The 14,039-nt window shown below is 37.1% G+C and overlaps 1 protein-coding gene across 1 annotated transcript in view; it reads right to left on the bottom strand.

Moving 5' to 3' along the window:
* Positions 1 to 14,039, bottom strand: part of TRAPPC10 (trafficking protein particle complex subunit 10) — a 44,639-nt gene that overhangs the window by 15,229 nt on the left and 15,371 nt on the right. Inside the window, exons 7-13 of the mRNA XM_065860730.2 lie at positions 13,248 to 13,495; positions 10,855 to 11,001; positions 8,887 to 9,001; positions 7,651 to 7,727; positions 5,019 to 5,110; positions 3,728 to 3,868; positions 1,601 to 1,713 (exon numbers count right to left, since the gene is read on the bottom strand). Of these exons, the coding sequence (XP_065716802.1) occupies positions 1,601 to 1,713; positions 3,728 to 3,868; positions 5,019 to 5,110; positions 7,651 to 7,727; positions 8,887 to 9,001; positions 10,855 to 11,001; positions 13,248 to 13,495 (933 nt within the window). The remainder of the gene's footprint in view (positions 1 to 1,600; positions 1,714 to 3,727; positions 3,869 to 5,018; positions 5,111 to 7,650; positions 7,728 to 8,886; positions 9,002 to 10,854; positions 11,002 to 13,247; positions 13,496 to 14,039) is intronic.

The following is a 14,039-nucleotide window of genomic DNA, read 5'->3' as shown; positions in this document are numbered from 1 at the left end:
TTAAGAAATTAATCACTGGACTGCTGCCTTGAGCCATCAGCTTTACCATACAAGGGTTTTTCATTCTCTTCTCTAGACTCCAAAAACCAACACTGAGGCAGTACCAAAACTTTATTAAGAAGAAAGTTATATTGGGTTTGCATGGCAAGGTTTTGGTAGTGGGGGGGCTACAGGGATGGCTTCTGCGAGCAGCTGTTAGGGCCTTCCCCCAAGTCTGACAGAGCCAATGCCAGCCAGCTCCAAGATGGACCCACAGCTGGCCAGGGCCAAGCACATCAGTGACGGTGGTAATGCCTCTGGGATAACATATTTAAGAAGGGGTTGGAAAAACTGCGCAATTGCAGCTGAAGAGAGGAGTGAGAATGTAGAGAAACTGCCCTGCGAACACCAAGGTCAGTGAAAAACGAGGGCAGAAGGTGCTCCAGGCACTGGAACAGAGATTCCCCTACAGCTCATGGTGCAAACCATGGTGAGGCCAGCTGTTCCCTGCAGCCCATGGAGGTCCACAGTGGAGCAGATACCCACCTGCAGCCCGTGGAGGACCCCATGCCAGAGCAGGTGGATGCCCAAAGGAGGTTGTGACCCCATGGGAAGCCCATGCTGGAGCAGGTTCCCAGCAGGACCTGTGGCCCCATAGAGAGAAGCCCACGCTGGAGCAGGTTTGCTGGCAGGACCTGTGACTCTGTGGGTGGTCCACATTGAAGCAATCTGTTCCTGAAGGGCTACAATCCATGGAAATTACCCACGCTGGAGCTGTTCATGGAGAACTGCAGCCCATGGCAAGGACTCTCATTGGAGAAGTTCATGGAGAACTGTCTCCTGTGGGAGGAACCCCATGCTGGAGCAGGGGAAGAGTGTGAGGAGTCTTCCCATTTGGAGAAAGGAGCGTCAGAGACAGCTTGTGATGAACTCACTGCAACCCCCCACTCCCCATCCCCCTGCACTGCTGCAAGGGAGGAGGCAGAGAAATTGAGAGTGAAGTTAAGTCCAGGAAGAAGGAAAGGGTGGGGGGAAGGTGTTTTAAGATTTAGTTTCTATTTTCTCATTATCCTACTTTGATTTGATTACTAATAAATTACATTAATTTTCCCCAAGTCGAGTCTGTTTTTCCCATTATGGTAACTGGTGAGTGATCTCTCCCCGTCCTTATCTTGACCCATGAGATTTTAATTTTATTTTCTCCCTCCTGTCCAGCTGATGAGTAGAGGGATAGAGCAGCTTTAGTAGTACCTGGTGTCCAGCCAGGGTCAACCCATCACACAAGTCTAAAATAACATACTAAATAACTAGATTACTTATTGTATATCCATTTGTCAAGAAAAACTTCCGCAAGATAAATTATGAGCTGTCAAAGCGGTGAAACAGATATGTGAAGGAAAACAAGGACTTCCTGGCACTGAAGATGAAAATGTAAATTACCCTTTCATCTTTGACTATTCCTAATTATTGCAGAAGTTTCATAAATATTCTGCGGGTGACAAGAAAAGAACTATGGTATTTGCAAGGTAATGAAAACAATCAGAAAAAGCCTTCTAAGTACTTTTAGGGAAAGATCAGATTAGAGCAGCTTAAATTTTAAGTATTTAAGAATCAGATTTACCTTGGTTCTCCACTTGCTGATTGGCAAAATCTAGTATTTCTTGGCAAAAGCCTTTGCGTTCATCTTCCGTTAAGTGATTATCACCAGCTAAAAGGCTGCTTGTTTGAAGATAACTAACAAAGTTAAGGAAACACAAGGCAGAAACCTACAACATTCAGAAATCTGACTGAAAACAAGACAGTTCAAGTACAACTTTTCTAATCTTTTAATACAAGACCTGCTTTTATCATTACCACACTCCTCCATCAGAACAGAAGCAACACAAGATTTACTATCTACTGAAAATATTGCAGAATCTCTACTTTTTGCAGACTTACTAAAATACGATCCATTATTAACCTGAGCAATCTTCCCCCATTTAAAAAGATCAGTGAGCACAGAAAAGTTGTTATTTGACAAGAGATAAATGCAACATGCAAGTTAAAGACCTGGTGTGTTGCATTACACTGCCCAACATTTAGAAATAAAGAACCTGAATATTGGATTATATTCCAATTTACTTGGCTGAGAATCTGCCAGCTGTTACAGCATCACTTAATATAACTAAGTCATAAGACATCCTTCATACATTTGAGTGCTGTGGATACAAACGGTCATTTAAGTATTTAGCTAAGACTGCAATATTACTGGCTCAGATTCTTTTAAAGCATTTGCACTGAGGCAGAAAAATTAAAATAACAAATCCCAGAATACACTACAAACTTGAATTTAGCTCAACTGATTTTTAGCTACAGTAAGATTCCTATTAATGTCACTTAAAGACTAAAACATGAGCTTTTTAGGCAAAGGCAAAAAACAAACAAACAAAACAACAAAAATTCCAATAACTTTTAAAAAAGCTAGAAGGACCATTCCAAAAAGTTGTCTTTCCTTGCAATTTCCACAAAACCTGTCCTGCAGAAAGTACTCCGTTCAACTCACCACCCCAGTTTGGAACACCTATAGGAATTCTTTTTATAACTATGGCACCAATGAAAGCAGTACCCTTGCCCCAAAACACCATAAAATAATGAAAAATTGCCATTTTGTTACAGTACATAATATTCTGCATGCAGCACAACAGATTAGAACCATTTAATTTAGGTACCAAATTTAGGCAACAACATATGAGGCTAAAATGAAAAGCAAAATTCAATTTGTGCTGTCTCCGATGCCAAAAAGATCAGAACACCCAAGGCCAGTCAGTAGACTTTCCCCCAAACACCCACCTCTTATCTTGAAAGCAGCAATGCTACAGCAACACAGAGAGATTCAAATAAATACAGTTGCAGAGTATAGAGTTGCTGTGTAAAAATAATGTAGAGTATCAAAGTGAAGAACTTGAAGCCTGTCAGATACTAGGATTGGGCCAAATCACTCTCTCAAAGTATTACTTAGCATTTATGTGGCATCTACAGAGAAGATTTCATTCACATGTTGAAGACTGAGCTTTTACACAACTTAAAAGCAAACGACTCCCACTCCCCTTCTGAAGCAGAGATCAAAGCCAGAATTAGGTAATAAACAATAGTAAAAAATATTGCAATGCCACACACCACACCAAAGCCACAAGATTTTCATCTTCCAAGTATTTGTTTTAACTTTTGGAAAGTCACCATTACAAACACCAGAAGAGTTCTCACCAGGTCAGATACAAGAAAAAGGGGGTAGCAGTTGGAGAAAGCAAGCCCAGAAATAAAGCTCCTTAATACAGGAAGTCACTATATTTACTGAATTAAAAAACAGTTCTACAAAAAAACTTCCATAATTATAAAGTACAAGCAGAATCATAAGAAACCTCTATGGTATCTGCTGAACTAATGACAAACTTCACACTACCCACATCACGCAACTCTCTAGAGCCTCGACATTTTTAAAATGGAGAGTGGCAACCACAGGGAAAAGGTTTTAAATTGAAAAAAAAAATCAAGTTAAAAAAATTAAAAATCAACTTAAAAAAATAAAAATTCAAAAATAAATAACCCAACCCTCCCCAGCTGAGCAGCAACAATGCAAACATAAAATAACTCAGCTGTCTGATGTTTGGCAGTCTCTACTGTTAAATAAAAGTTAGAGATGTCAGAAAAATAATCAGAAGTATCATTTTTTCCAGTCTTGGTTTTTCTGGCTCCGCCTTTCAGAGGATACTTTTCTATTTGCCCAAGGTGCTTCTGACATTCAGCTAACTGCTTTCTCGTATGTGTGACAAGCAATGCCCAGCCCTCAGCAAGGTAAGTTTTCAGTGCTCCTTGTAGATAGATTTCTGCCTTCTGTGGACCTTTCTTCCTCCTTTAAAAATAAAGAAATTAGTACAGCGTGATTTAAGAATCTTTGAAGCCATGAAAACTCTCTACACATTTTCAGAAAGTGAGGATGGGAGAGGATCGTTGCATATGAGTGCAGAACAAGATGCAGAGAATCATTATGCTCTTTATTTTGCTGGTAACAGATCAACATATTGGCCTACCTTTATGTGATTCACTTAAGCAAGCAGAACTGCAATTAAGTGCCCATGAAAGACTTAATGTACAGATCTGTCCCAAGTCAGAGCAAGAGAGGTGAAGCTACCTCCCACAAATGCAACAAAAGCCATGTCAAGCTTCTGACACTTCACTAAAAATACACTTACTCAATAATTTTAAAGCAGGAAAATGCTTCAATGAAAATAGCATTTTATCACTACATAGCAGTTCCGTGCCAATCTTTAAACATGACATTATTACCTCAGGTAGAAATTTAAACTAATTTACGAGAATCTTTTGCAACTAGATGATCAGACTGATTTAGTGAACATAGGTGAGAAGCATGCCTAAACATGTGTTCTCAAAAAAACACTTAGGACTCCCAAATTCTTCTAAAGAAGAAAAATAAAATGAAACAGAAAATCAATGGAGGATGTTCCTTTCATGGAATTTAATGGCACGGATAAACACAAATAAGTGTATTTGGAAATTAGGAATAAAATCACTCTAAATTTCTCAGTGAGGAAAAAAAACATTTTGCAATCATAATCTCAAATATGAAACTGATTACTCTCCCAATAACATGTTTTCTGGCTCTTCGTAAGGTAATGATAAACTTTGCAACAAGTCAGAAGCCATGTTACAAATGCAAATGCAGAGCGCTCTCTTTCCTCCCCTCGTCCCATGCCCTTTTCTCCCTAGGAGAATAAAGGATCCAGCTAAAGAACACAGAATGTTAAAAGGAAGAGTATGAAATCATGAAGTGAGAATTAGAGTTTGATGCGAAGAGACTGCCAGTGTTCTTCCACTTTCTTTTCTTTTTCCTCCCCCAAAATACAGACTGAAACTTAGGGTATGTTTATGAAAGAAAAAAAGACTTTTAAAAATACATTTTTAAACACAGCATATTTTTCTGAAGTACTATATTCAAATTTTAGAAAGCCAACACATTTAACACATTTTAAACATTCATTTACATATAAAACTCTGCCAAGTCCTTTCCCACAAGCTTAGCTGACCGAATTCTTCCAATATTTGTGTACATTTCAATGGTGGCATGGGACAGATCCTGTTTAAAAGAAAAAGAAACTATTATAAGCTTTATATATTTTTAGTAGCTATATGTATTTCACGCGAGCTTATAGCCAGTAACTAAGTTACTACAATAAAATGACCAGAATGAGACACTTTTTAGGTTTCCCCTTGCCCTTGGCACACAATATAGAGCAGTTTGTAACAGGTCATCTTCCCTTTTTCTAGAATTGGTCATTATCCCGTACCTTTGTAATAAATAGCAGAAGAAAAAAGCCTATTAAAAATTCGATGAGGCAAATCGAAACCACCGAAATAATAGATGAGATGCAGTTTCAAGCACATTTTACACTTGAATCCTCCTGTCTTTTTTTGAAAGCACCTGTTTCTCAGTGACTATATCCCATTAGACTGTCATTGCAGGATTGTGCAGTGCATCATTCCAGGATACACCACAGCATAACATATTTAGAGCAATATTAGAGCTTGCCCCCGAGACTCACAACTAATACTTCAAAACCAAACCAACTACATACAGAACACAGTACATGATTCTTTCACTAAAGCTGCACATAATACCATTAAGTATATGAAAGTTTGCAGTACATAAACATACAATTAAATGCAAAATGCTAAGTTGAAATCTGAATATTTTGGCAAGCATGCCTTGAGGGAATTTTGCTTGAAGCTAGACAATCCCAAATTGAAGTTTCTCAGTCATCTTTAAGCTCAACTTCCAATGCAGCCACACTGCCTACATGTCACCCTCCTCACTTTGCCCCAAGCTTGTAATAACAACGACAAATCTTTGTCACAAAATTAGCAGTTACAACACACACTGTATACCGCCTCCAAACGTTTTTTCAAGCATGTAATAATCTCTGGCGATATATATAAAAACCTTTCACACTATATTTACAAACCCACAGCCTCTTCCACAGAAGCTCATTCTCCTTCACTTAGTGTATTAAGAACTACTCTGCCATTCAAAACAAATTGCTTAAGAGCTTCCAACCAGAGTATCTGTCAGAAAGCATCTATTCCTATGGGGCAGAAAAGTGACCTCATACAAGTTCCCAAAGACTTCTGAGGCAGTTTTTGATCTTTCTTATGGAGAGCCTAAAAAAATCACCTTGCCCTTCAATTAAGAACTCACAATACCCTACAGTACATTAAGTGACCACTCCTTAACACATCAGTATAACCAGAGGCCTTCAACACCAGCTGTACATAAAAATTCAAAGCTACATTAACCCCAAATTAAGGTACCAGCCAACATATTTGTAGAAGATTTGGACAGTCTTACAAAAGATTCTGAAGTTGTTTCAGGAGATGAGAACAGAGCCTTTTCTGCTAATAAAATCTCATTGCTTCTTGCTTTCAACAGGTCCGAAAACCTGCATTTTACTTTCCAGACTCATTAAAATTTTAAATGCAAATACATTATCTTAGTGGTGGGTGGAAATTCTAACTAAAACTATGTTGTTCTGCATTGAATACATGGATAAAATATAGGTATATACAAACTGTATATATTTATATGACAACTACATTGAAAACAATATTTTATAGTGTATCTGATAACTGAATTTCTGTTGCGCGTAAAAGTGCAGTCAGAAATACAAACAGAAATGGCAACTCCTTCATTAGCAAACTCTGCAGATCCCACTTAGTTTCTTAAATTTAAGAAGACACTGCTGAATTTAGCAGAGATCTTCAGGTACAAGTTGGAACTTAATATGTAAGAGAAGCTAGCAATTCTGAATATTTTCGTTTTGGTCCAGCTATCCAAGTAGTCTTATAAAGAAATGAAGTATAAAAATGAAATCCGGTATCTTCAGATGAAATCTTCTGAGACTTTTTATTCCAGTCACAACTTGGCAAAAGTAAGTATCACCTAGTTTTTAGATTTAAAAAAAATGCTCAATTTTCCTCCAACTTCTCCCCAGAAAACTTTGAAGGCAGTACCGCAAATATAACAAATTTCATAGGGAAATGAAGGGGGAAGAAAAGAAAAATAAAACAAAACGCACTTTTGTGACAGTCAGGGGTTATTTTGTTTGTTTTATTTAATAATCTTTTCTTAAAATGTCCAGAAGATCATTACAATGGCTCCGCAATAAGGGAGCTGTCAGGAAATCAACATGCATATTGAAGCATAATGAGAATTCTACTGCTCTAATCTGTGCCACGTCCAACCCTATTACCCACAGATGCCCCGCAGTTTATATAAAAAAATTCAACAGTGTAACTTGGAACACATAATGCCCATTGCAAAATGCAAATCTGAATGATTCAAAAGGAAGCCGAATTCACACATCGATATTCTTCTGGGAAAGATTCAATTAATTCTGAATTCAGGATAGCAGAACATAATAGCCATGACATTACCTTTTTTAATAACTAAGTATACATACTTACAGATTACAACCTCCAACTCATAACTGCAAATATTAAAGCTAATTCTAATATTTGAAACTTGAGGCCCATATAGGGTTCTAGTTGAAAATTTAGACCCTGTTAAGTCTATAACGTAAACACCCAAAACTCATATAAATAACCAAAACTCATACTTACTAAGTAGTGTTTTTCAAAAGCTTCTACAGATGATAAGGCCTCTTTAAGTTTTTTATAAGGGCTCTGTGATGCATTGGCTTTAGAAAAAAATCAGAACAGGAGGTGTCACAAACACATTCCTATTTTAACAACACCTCCCCCCTTTTTCCTTCAGTAGAAAACAAAGAGAAAACTAATTTTACAGGGGAAATGCCCCAAACACTTAGGGACAGTTCATGAGTTTTTTTCCCCAGACCCTAAAAAAAAGATCAAGAAAGGCTGTTTCACAACTCTGTGTGTGTGCGTGCACACGTGAGCAACGTTTAGTGTAGCAGTGCAAAGGCAAACAGCAATACAGTAACTTTACTAAATTCTCCACACAATATTTCATAACATTCATTCAACTCAGAAACACACGCAATTGTACTTAAATATCATATTGTGCTAAGAGTAATACTCTCACAGTTTCCCACTGCTGGATTCAGAAATCAGCATGAAGAAGTATGCCATCATTTAAAGACAGTTTACTACCTTAAACAATGTACTTCAAAGGAAAATGCTTAGCAAGACCAAGCTTTTCCTGAAGTAGTTTGCTCAATTTAAAAGCCCTTGCCAGACCAAATGTGTCAATATTTCTAGAAGAATAAAGCCCTTGTTTTGTATAAATACAAAAGGCACCATAACACTGAAGAATCACACATCATCATACCTGCAAGAGCAAGTAAATCATCAGCCTGCCAGCTAATACTTCAAAGACAGTAATTGCTCGAGCATATTTAACATATGAAAGCTTCTTCCTTTCAGAAATATCTTTGTGAGTGAGAAAATCCACAAGGAGTAAATAAATATGATTGCTCAGCCACTCAAATAACATCACTTCAACTCAGATAATATCACTTCAGTTGCTGGTTATCTATTTGCATCAGATCAAAGATGTTCCATTTCTTTTTCCAACAATTTTACTTTTAATACTTGTCTGAAAGTATTATAAGCTTTACTCAAAACAGGTACAATTCAAGACCTAAATGTTGATAAATGGAGCATTAATGGAAAAACCTATACTTGCAACAGCAGATGCATTGATAATTTAAAGTAGTAGACACGCATTAAAAAGAACTCATAAGAGAGATAATAGAGTTCTACCAATGTTATATATATGTAGGGATACTTGGAAATCATTATTACTGATGTATTTATATGCTATACGTTTAAGACAATGTCACTTATTAGAAAGAATGCGTACATTCCTGGTAATACCTGTTTCAGGTCGTTCCGCTCCCAACCCTGCTAACAGATCAACAGTTCTGTTAAGGTCTTCTGAATTGGGTCCCTTCTCTGACACAAGTCCACACAGATAACCCAGAGATTTTAACTGCAAGAGAAACCAAATGCTTGCTTTCAGTAGGCTACAAAATTAATATGGAACTCCTTTTATTCTACTACACCCTTCCTACTGCTGTCTACTACATTTCCACTGCTGTCATACTATAATGCTTATAAGATCTGTATTAAAGTTGCTTCATGGAAAGAAAATATAGAACCTTTGAAAAGTAACTATTATTCTCAGAGTAGAAATTTATTTTTTTAAGAATTAAATTGCATAAAAATTACTGACTCAAATAACATTGGAACACATCATATACACACACATCCCCACATGCAGAACACTTAATCAGAATAAATCCTTCTGGCTTTCCTTATAAACATGGACAAACTTGAAATGTTTGGCATTTATCACCAGAGATAATTTCCAATAACCGTGACTGTATTTTTGAAAACTATATAATCAAGAAATGCAGGTTGTCTCCAGTACACTGACTAGACAAGCTTGCAAATTTACCTAAACTATTTGTATTCAGGTGAAAACCTTATTAAAAGACATGATTAGCGCAGCTAACAGGACTAAAACGGTGTCACACAACTACCATAAAACCCCTTCCAGACAGCAGGTGGTACACTTGATCCCCAGAAGTCAGCAAAGGATACTGCCTTAGATAAGTTCAGTTCTGCTGGTTATTTGGTTAAAAAAGGAAAAGCCTCAGTTTGTCATATTACTCTACACCATATAAAGTGGACATGGCAATTAACTTTGGGGTTTTTTTATTCCACTTTTGTCACTAGTTGTCATTCAGTCTGTTCCACCCTACTGCTACTCTTTATCCTAAAAATTTTCCCTTTACCCTTTGTGTCAGAAGACCCACAAATGGGAGGAACATTTCCAACCCAGGTATATACCTTCCACAGAAATACGTAAGGGGCACCAAAAGAATCTGATGTTCCCATCACCACTTTAAACAACCCTTTGTTTCCTTTATTCTCATTTTCTCCCCCCACCTTTTTTTTTTTTTTTTTTTTTACAGCAGAAATTCAAGGTTATTTTTTTTTCTATGCTTTTGTAATAAAACAAGGACCCCCTAGTGCCAGTTAGAGGATTTCTAAGTCTACTGAAATATGGACAAACTATGAATTAAAATAAATAGAAAATATTCTACAGGTTATACAGCAAGAGGATGAGCTTATGCTGGTATCCAAAAACATCCACAAGGATCACAGTACACCATTTCAGTAGTTTCTGGAATTTGTCACCTTTCTAAACTGTTTTGCAACAGTGGAAAGCAGTAGCAACCTTAGACACCGACTGTTTCACAGAAACGGAGTTAAGTGGAACTTGAAAAGGCACTCATATAATTAGGGAAGGGGCTTAACCAAACTGAAAAGGCCACTTTACAACTTATGGTAAGGGGCAGTAACTGAAAAATTGCAAATTAGTACTTGTTTGTCTCTTGCACAGACCACCAAGGGTTACACCTCAAGTGAAGTTAGGGGTCTATTACTACCATAATAATGAAGCATGTAAACAGACTGCTGCCATCTCTAATTATAATGGTAAATACATCCAAATCTGGGCAGCTTTTCCTGCTATAACTGAAATTCATGCTCCTTCTCTCAGTCAACATGGACTGAACTCATCCTGGAATTTAATTAGCCAGTGGTGAGAGAGGGAGAGACAAAGAGGTAAACACATCCTAGTTATTCCCAGGCCTCATCTGATAGTAGAAAAAGTGGATATGAACTTGGATGTCTCATCTATGCTAGATTCAAGACAAGACAAGATACAGAACCCCTTATTAAAGTCCACTATAACAAGTGCAAAATCTGTTCCATGGAAACAAATGGTCTACTTCAGGTTTGTAATACCACCACTGCAACACACCATTTGCTTACCTTCTCAGTGGCATAGCTCCACAAGCCAACTGTGTGGGAAACATTTGCTTCTATTTGAGCCCTATCACAGCAGCCTTCTATTCTTTGTAAGACTTCCAAACAACTCAAAAATACCCAACAATCCAAAGCTCCAGGAGGAACAGAGACCTGAAGATGAACAGAAAAAATTAACTGGGAAACAGATTAGATAATACTGCAGCAAAAACTTTTCTTGATACAATGTAGCAAAGCCTCTTAGAAGAGGTTACTCTACACAAAAAACTGGCCAACTCTCACTAACCCCTAAATAATTTGTGTGTATTAGCTCATGAAACAAGGACAGCTAAGCAACTAAACAGTGATCATATTAACTAGATTTGATACATTCACCAAGATGAAAGAGAAGGAAAAGAGGACTCATATGTACCAGTACTTGGAAAAAATCCCAAAACTGGGAAACTAAGCCTAATAAAAGCAGAATTAGAAAAAAAAATTCTGCATATATACTACTACTGTCCTAAGGAGACATCAGATCTAACTGAGACTGAAATTAAAAGTACACTAAGAAGTAGACTCAAAAACCTGAAAAAATAAAGTGTCCTCCACAACAATAAGTTTGTGAATCAAAGGATAAGAAGTCTGTCATGGACAAATAATTAAATAATGGAGATAAAAATAAATGAATAAACAAAAAGAAACACACAATTAAAAGACCAACAAGAGATCATCAGTCAAGACATAATAAGAAAGACAGAAGAGTTTGATACTAGAATACCTCAAGAATCAAGATAAAGATGAACATAACTAAAGATCTGGAATATAATCATGATAATGGTGTCCCAAAATCCTCTTCATAAACAATGTAAATATTTCCCTTTTAGAAAGACCATGAAAGTCTTGAAACTCACAATAAACTAGGTAAATGACTAACATAACAGGAAAGCAAGCACAACCTGCAAGCATAACATATTTGTTAAAAAAGTCTGCGTTCTGAAAGAATTTTCAGGAAAAGAAAGATCACAAGAGCAGAGTAGTTTATATTTCTACTATGTGCTGAGTGACAAGCAGCAATATTAAAAGGTTTGTCTAGTATTAAGAAGGATCGCAACAGGGATAACTACATGGTATGCACAAATAAGTGTTACTGCCTCACAGCCTGAACACCTGCATTCAGTTTGGATCACCACATTAAGCCAGAAACAGCAGAAATAAGAGACGGTGCAGAGAAGAGCTCCAAACATTGGAGGCACAGGACAGGCTTGGGGTGGAGCAAAAAGGGAACTGCAGGAAGCACCTTCAGAGATTTAGATGGTTGGATGTATTTGTTTTGGAAAGAAAAAAAAAACCTTCCTCAAAACACACATAAAACATACCATATATAGGAATTGCATGTTAGTTTTAGAATATATGAAGGTGTCCACAATACCCCTGAAGTAGATTTTCTGTTGTTAAATGCAAATGAACAGATGGAACTTACTACCACAATGTCAGACAGGCAAAAGTTAGCAGCTACTGCTATAATAGCACAGATAAAACTAACAGAGAACCAGACAGTCACAGGATTAAGGACATGTTTGAGTTACAAGGTGAAACCCAGAAATATTCTCATGCACACTACACTGCTCTTAAAGATGTATTTTAATTCATAGATATCTGTGGTCATACATAGAGGATGATCAGTATACAACATCTCTGAAAAAGCCTCTTTAGAGGATTAAAACACATCAGTAGAAACTAAAGTATGGAGGAAGGAGGGGTGAAGCATGGAGGCATGCAACAGAACAAAAAACTTCAAGTGCTGTCACTTTTTTTTTATCTCTTCTTCTGTCACTGAATGAGATAGCCAGAGACAGAGATATAACACAAAAGAGCATTGCTGGACACCAAAAGGAACTGCAAAGAACCACAAAAGGCAATCAAAGCAGCATACAACTTGCATGGTAGTAAGAAACCCTACCGCAGATACTGTTTCTAGGACAAAACTTCTTTTTGTTACAGACCACTAGCCTGCATATCAGCATATTAATCACTCTGCCTCATTTCCTACAATGCAACACTCTTATTGATTGAAATTATGGGAAGTATAATTCAAGAGACTGGTAATAAATCCAGGAAAGAAGCAGACAAATTACCTACCATCTTAAGAAGTTAATTTTCCAGGTGAAGATTAGAATACTTTAACTAAATAGAGGTTTGGTTTTCAGATGTGATGTCTCCAAATGTCTTTCCAAAGACACCCTCATGAAGAAACATTCAACTGTAGCATTGTTACAATCTGTTATTACAGCAGCATTTTGATATCTCACAGCCAGTGCTTACTGTATTCTGGTCCCCGACATCTGAACTTCAAAAATCTTGTTAGATCATAATTGGATAAAATCATTTACATAATGGAATATATGACACTGACTCACTTCTAATAGCTTGAGTTCTTGCACACAGTTGTGAAGAAGCTCCAATGCTCGCTGGGAAACCTCCCATGGCCTCTGCAGGAAGATTAATAACGTGCACTGGCGAGAAAATAGGTAACTACGCAAGTCCAGTAGAGTAGCTTCTTGATTCTGAATTAGCTCTCTCTTCTCCATGTCTATTGGTTTTCGGAGAATTAAACCATTCCAGCTCCTCACTGGCTGGCAAAAAAATGTCAGCCAGTTTGCACCATCTAAGTAAATAAAGTTAATATCCAAGAATCAACCACTGCTTTCTATCAAGCCTCTTCTTCCTCCCTCCAGAGGTCGTGAGCTGGTTTGTTCCTTCTAAAGTTTATCATATAGATAAATGACTTAATGTCTTAACTTCAAAAACAAAACAAAAAAAACAGCAGAACTTCCACAGATAACTCAATAACTGAATTTCAGAACATTCAAACCTCATGAGCATTTTGTCTTAATTGTATGTTTGTTATTAGTATAGTGGCAGCCAATTTGTAATGTATTCCTTGGCAATTAAGCCCACCTGAAGCTCAAAACAAACAAGACTTATCTTCTTATATATTTCTTACTCAGCCATCATTGATATGCCCCCACTTTCAGGTATAGCATCAGGTTCAGTCAGGACAGACATTTCACTGTAATTACTCCTGCACTATATTTTTTATCAGATTCATAACACAAACCCGATTAAAACTGTTAAATAACACCACATGCTTTAGTTCATCAAAACAGTTTAAAGTTACTTGATACTTCTTGCACAGTAATTTTCTTGAA

The sequence above is a fragment of the Patagioenas fasciata genome, chromosome 1 (assembly GCF_037038585.1).
Source record: "Patagioenas fasciata isolate bPatFas1 chromosome 1, bPatFas1.hap1, whole genome shotgun sequence".
Lineage (NCBI taxonomy): Eukaryota > Metazoa > Chordata > Aves > Columbiformes > Columbidae > Patagioenas > Patagioenas fasciata.
Note: the sequence above shows the minus strand (reverse complement) of the source record. Positions and strands in the feature narration are given on the sequence as shown.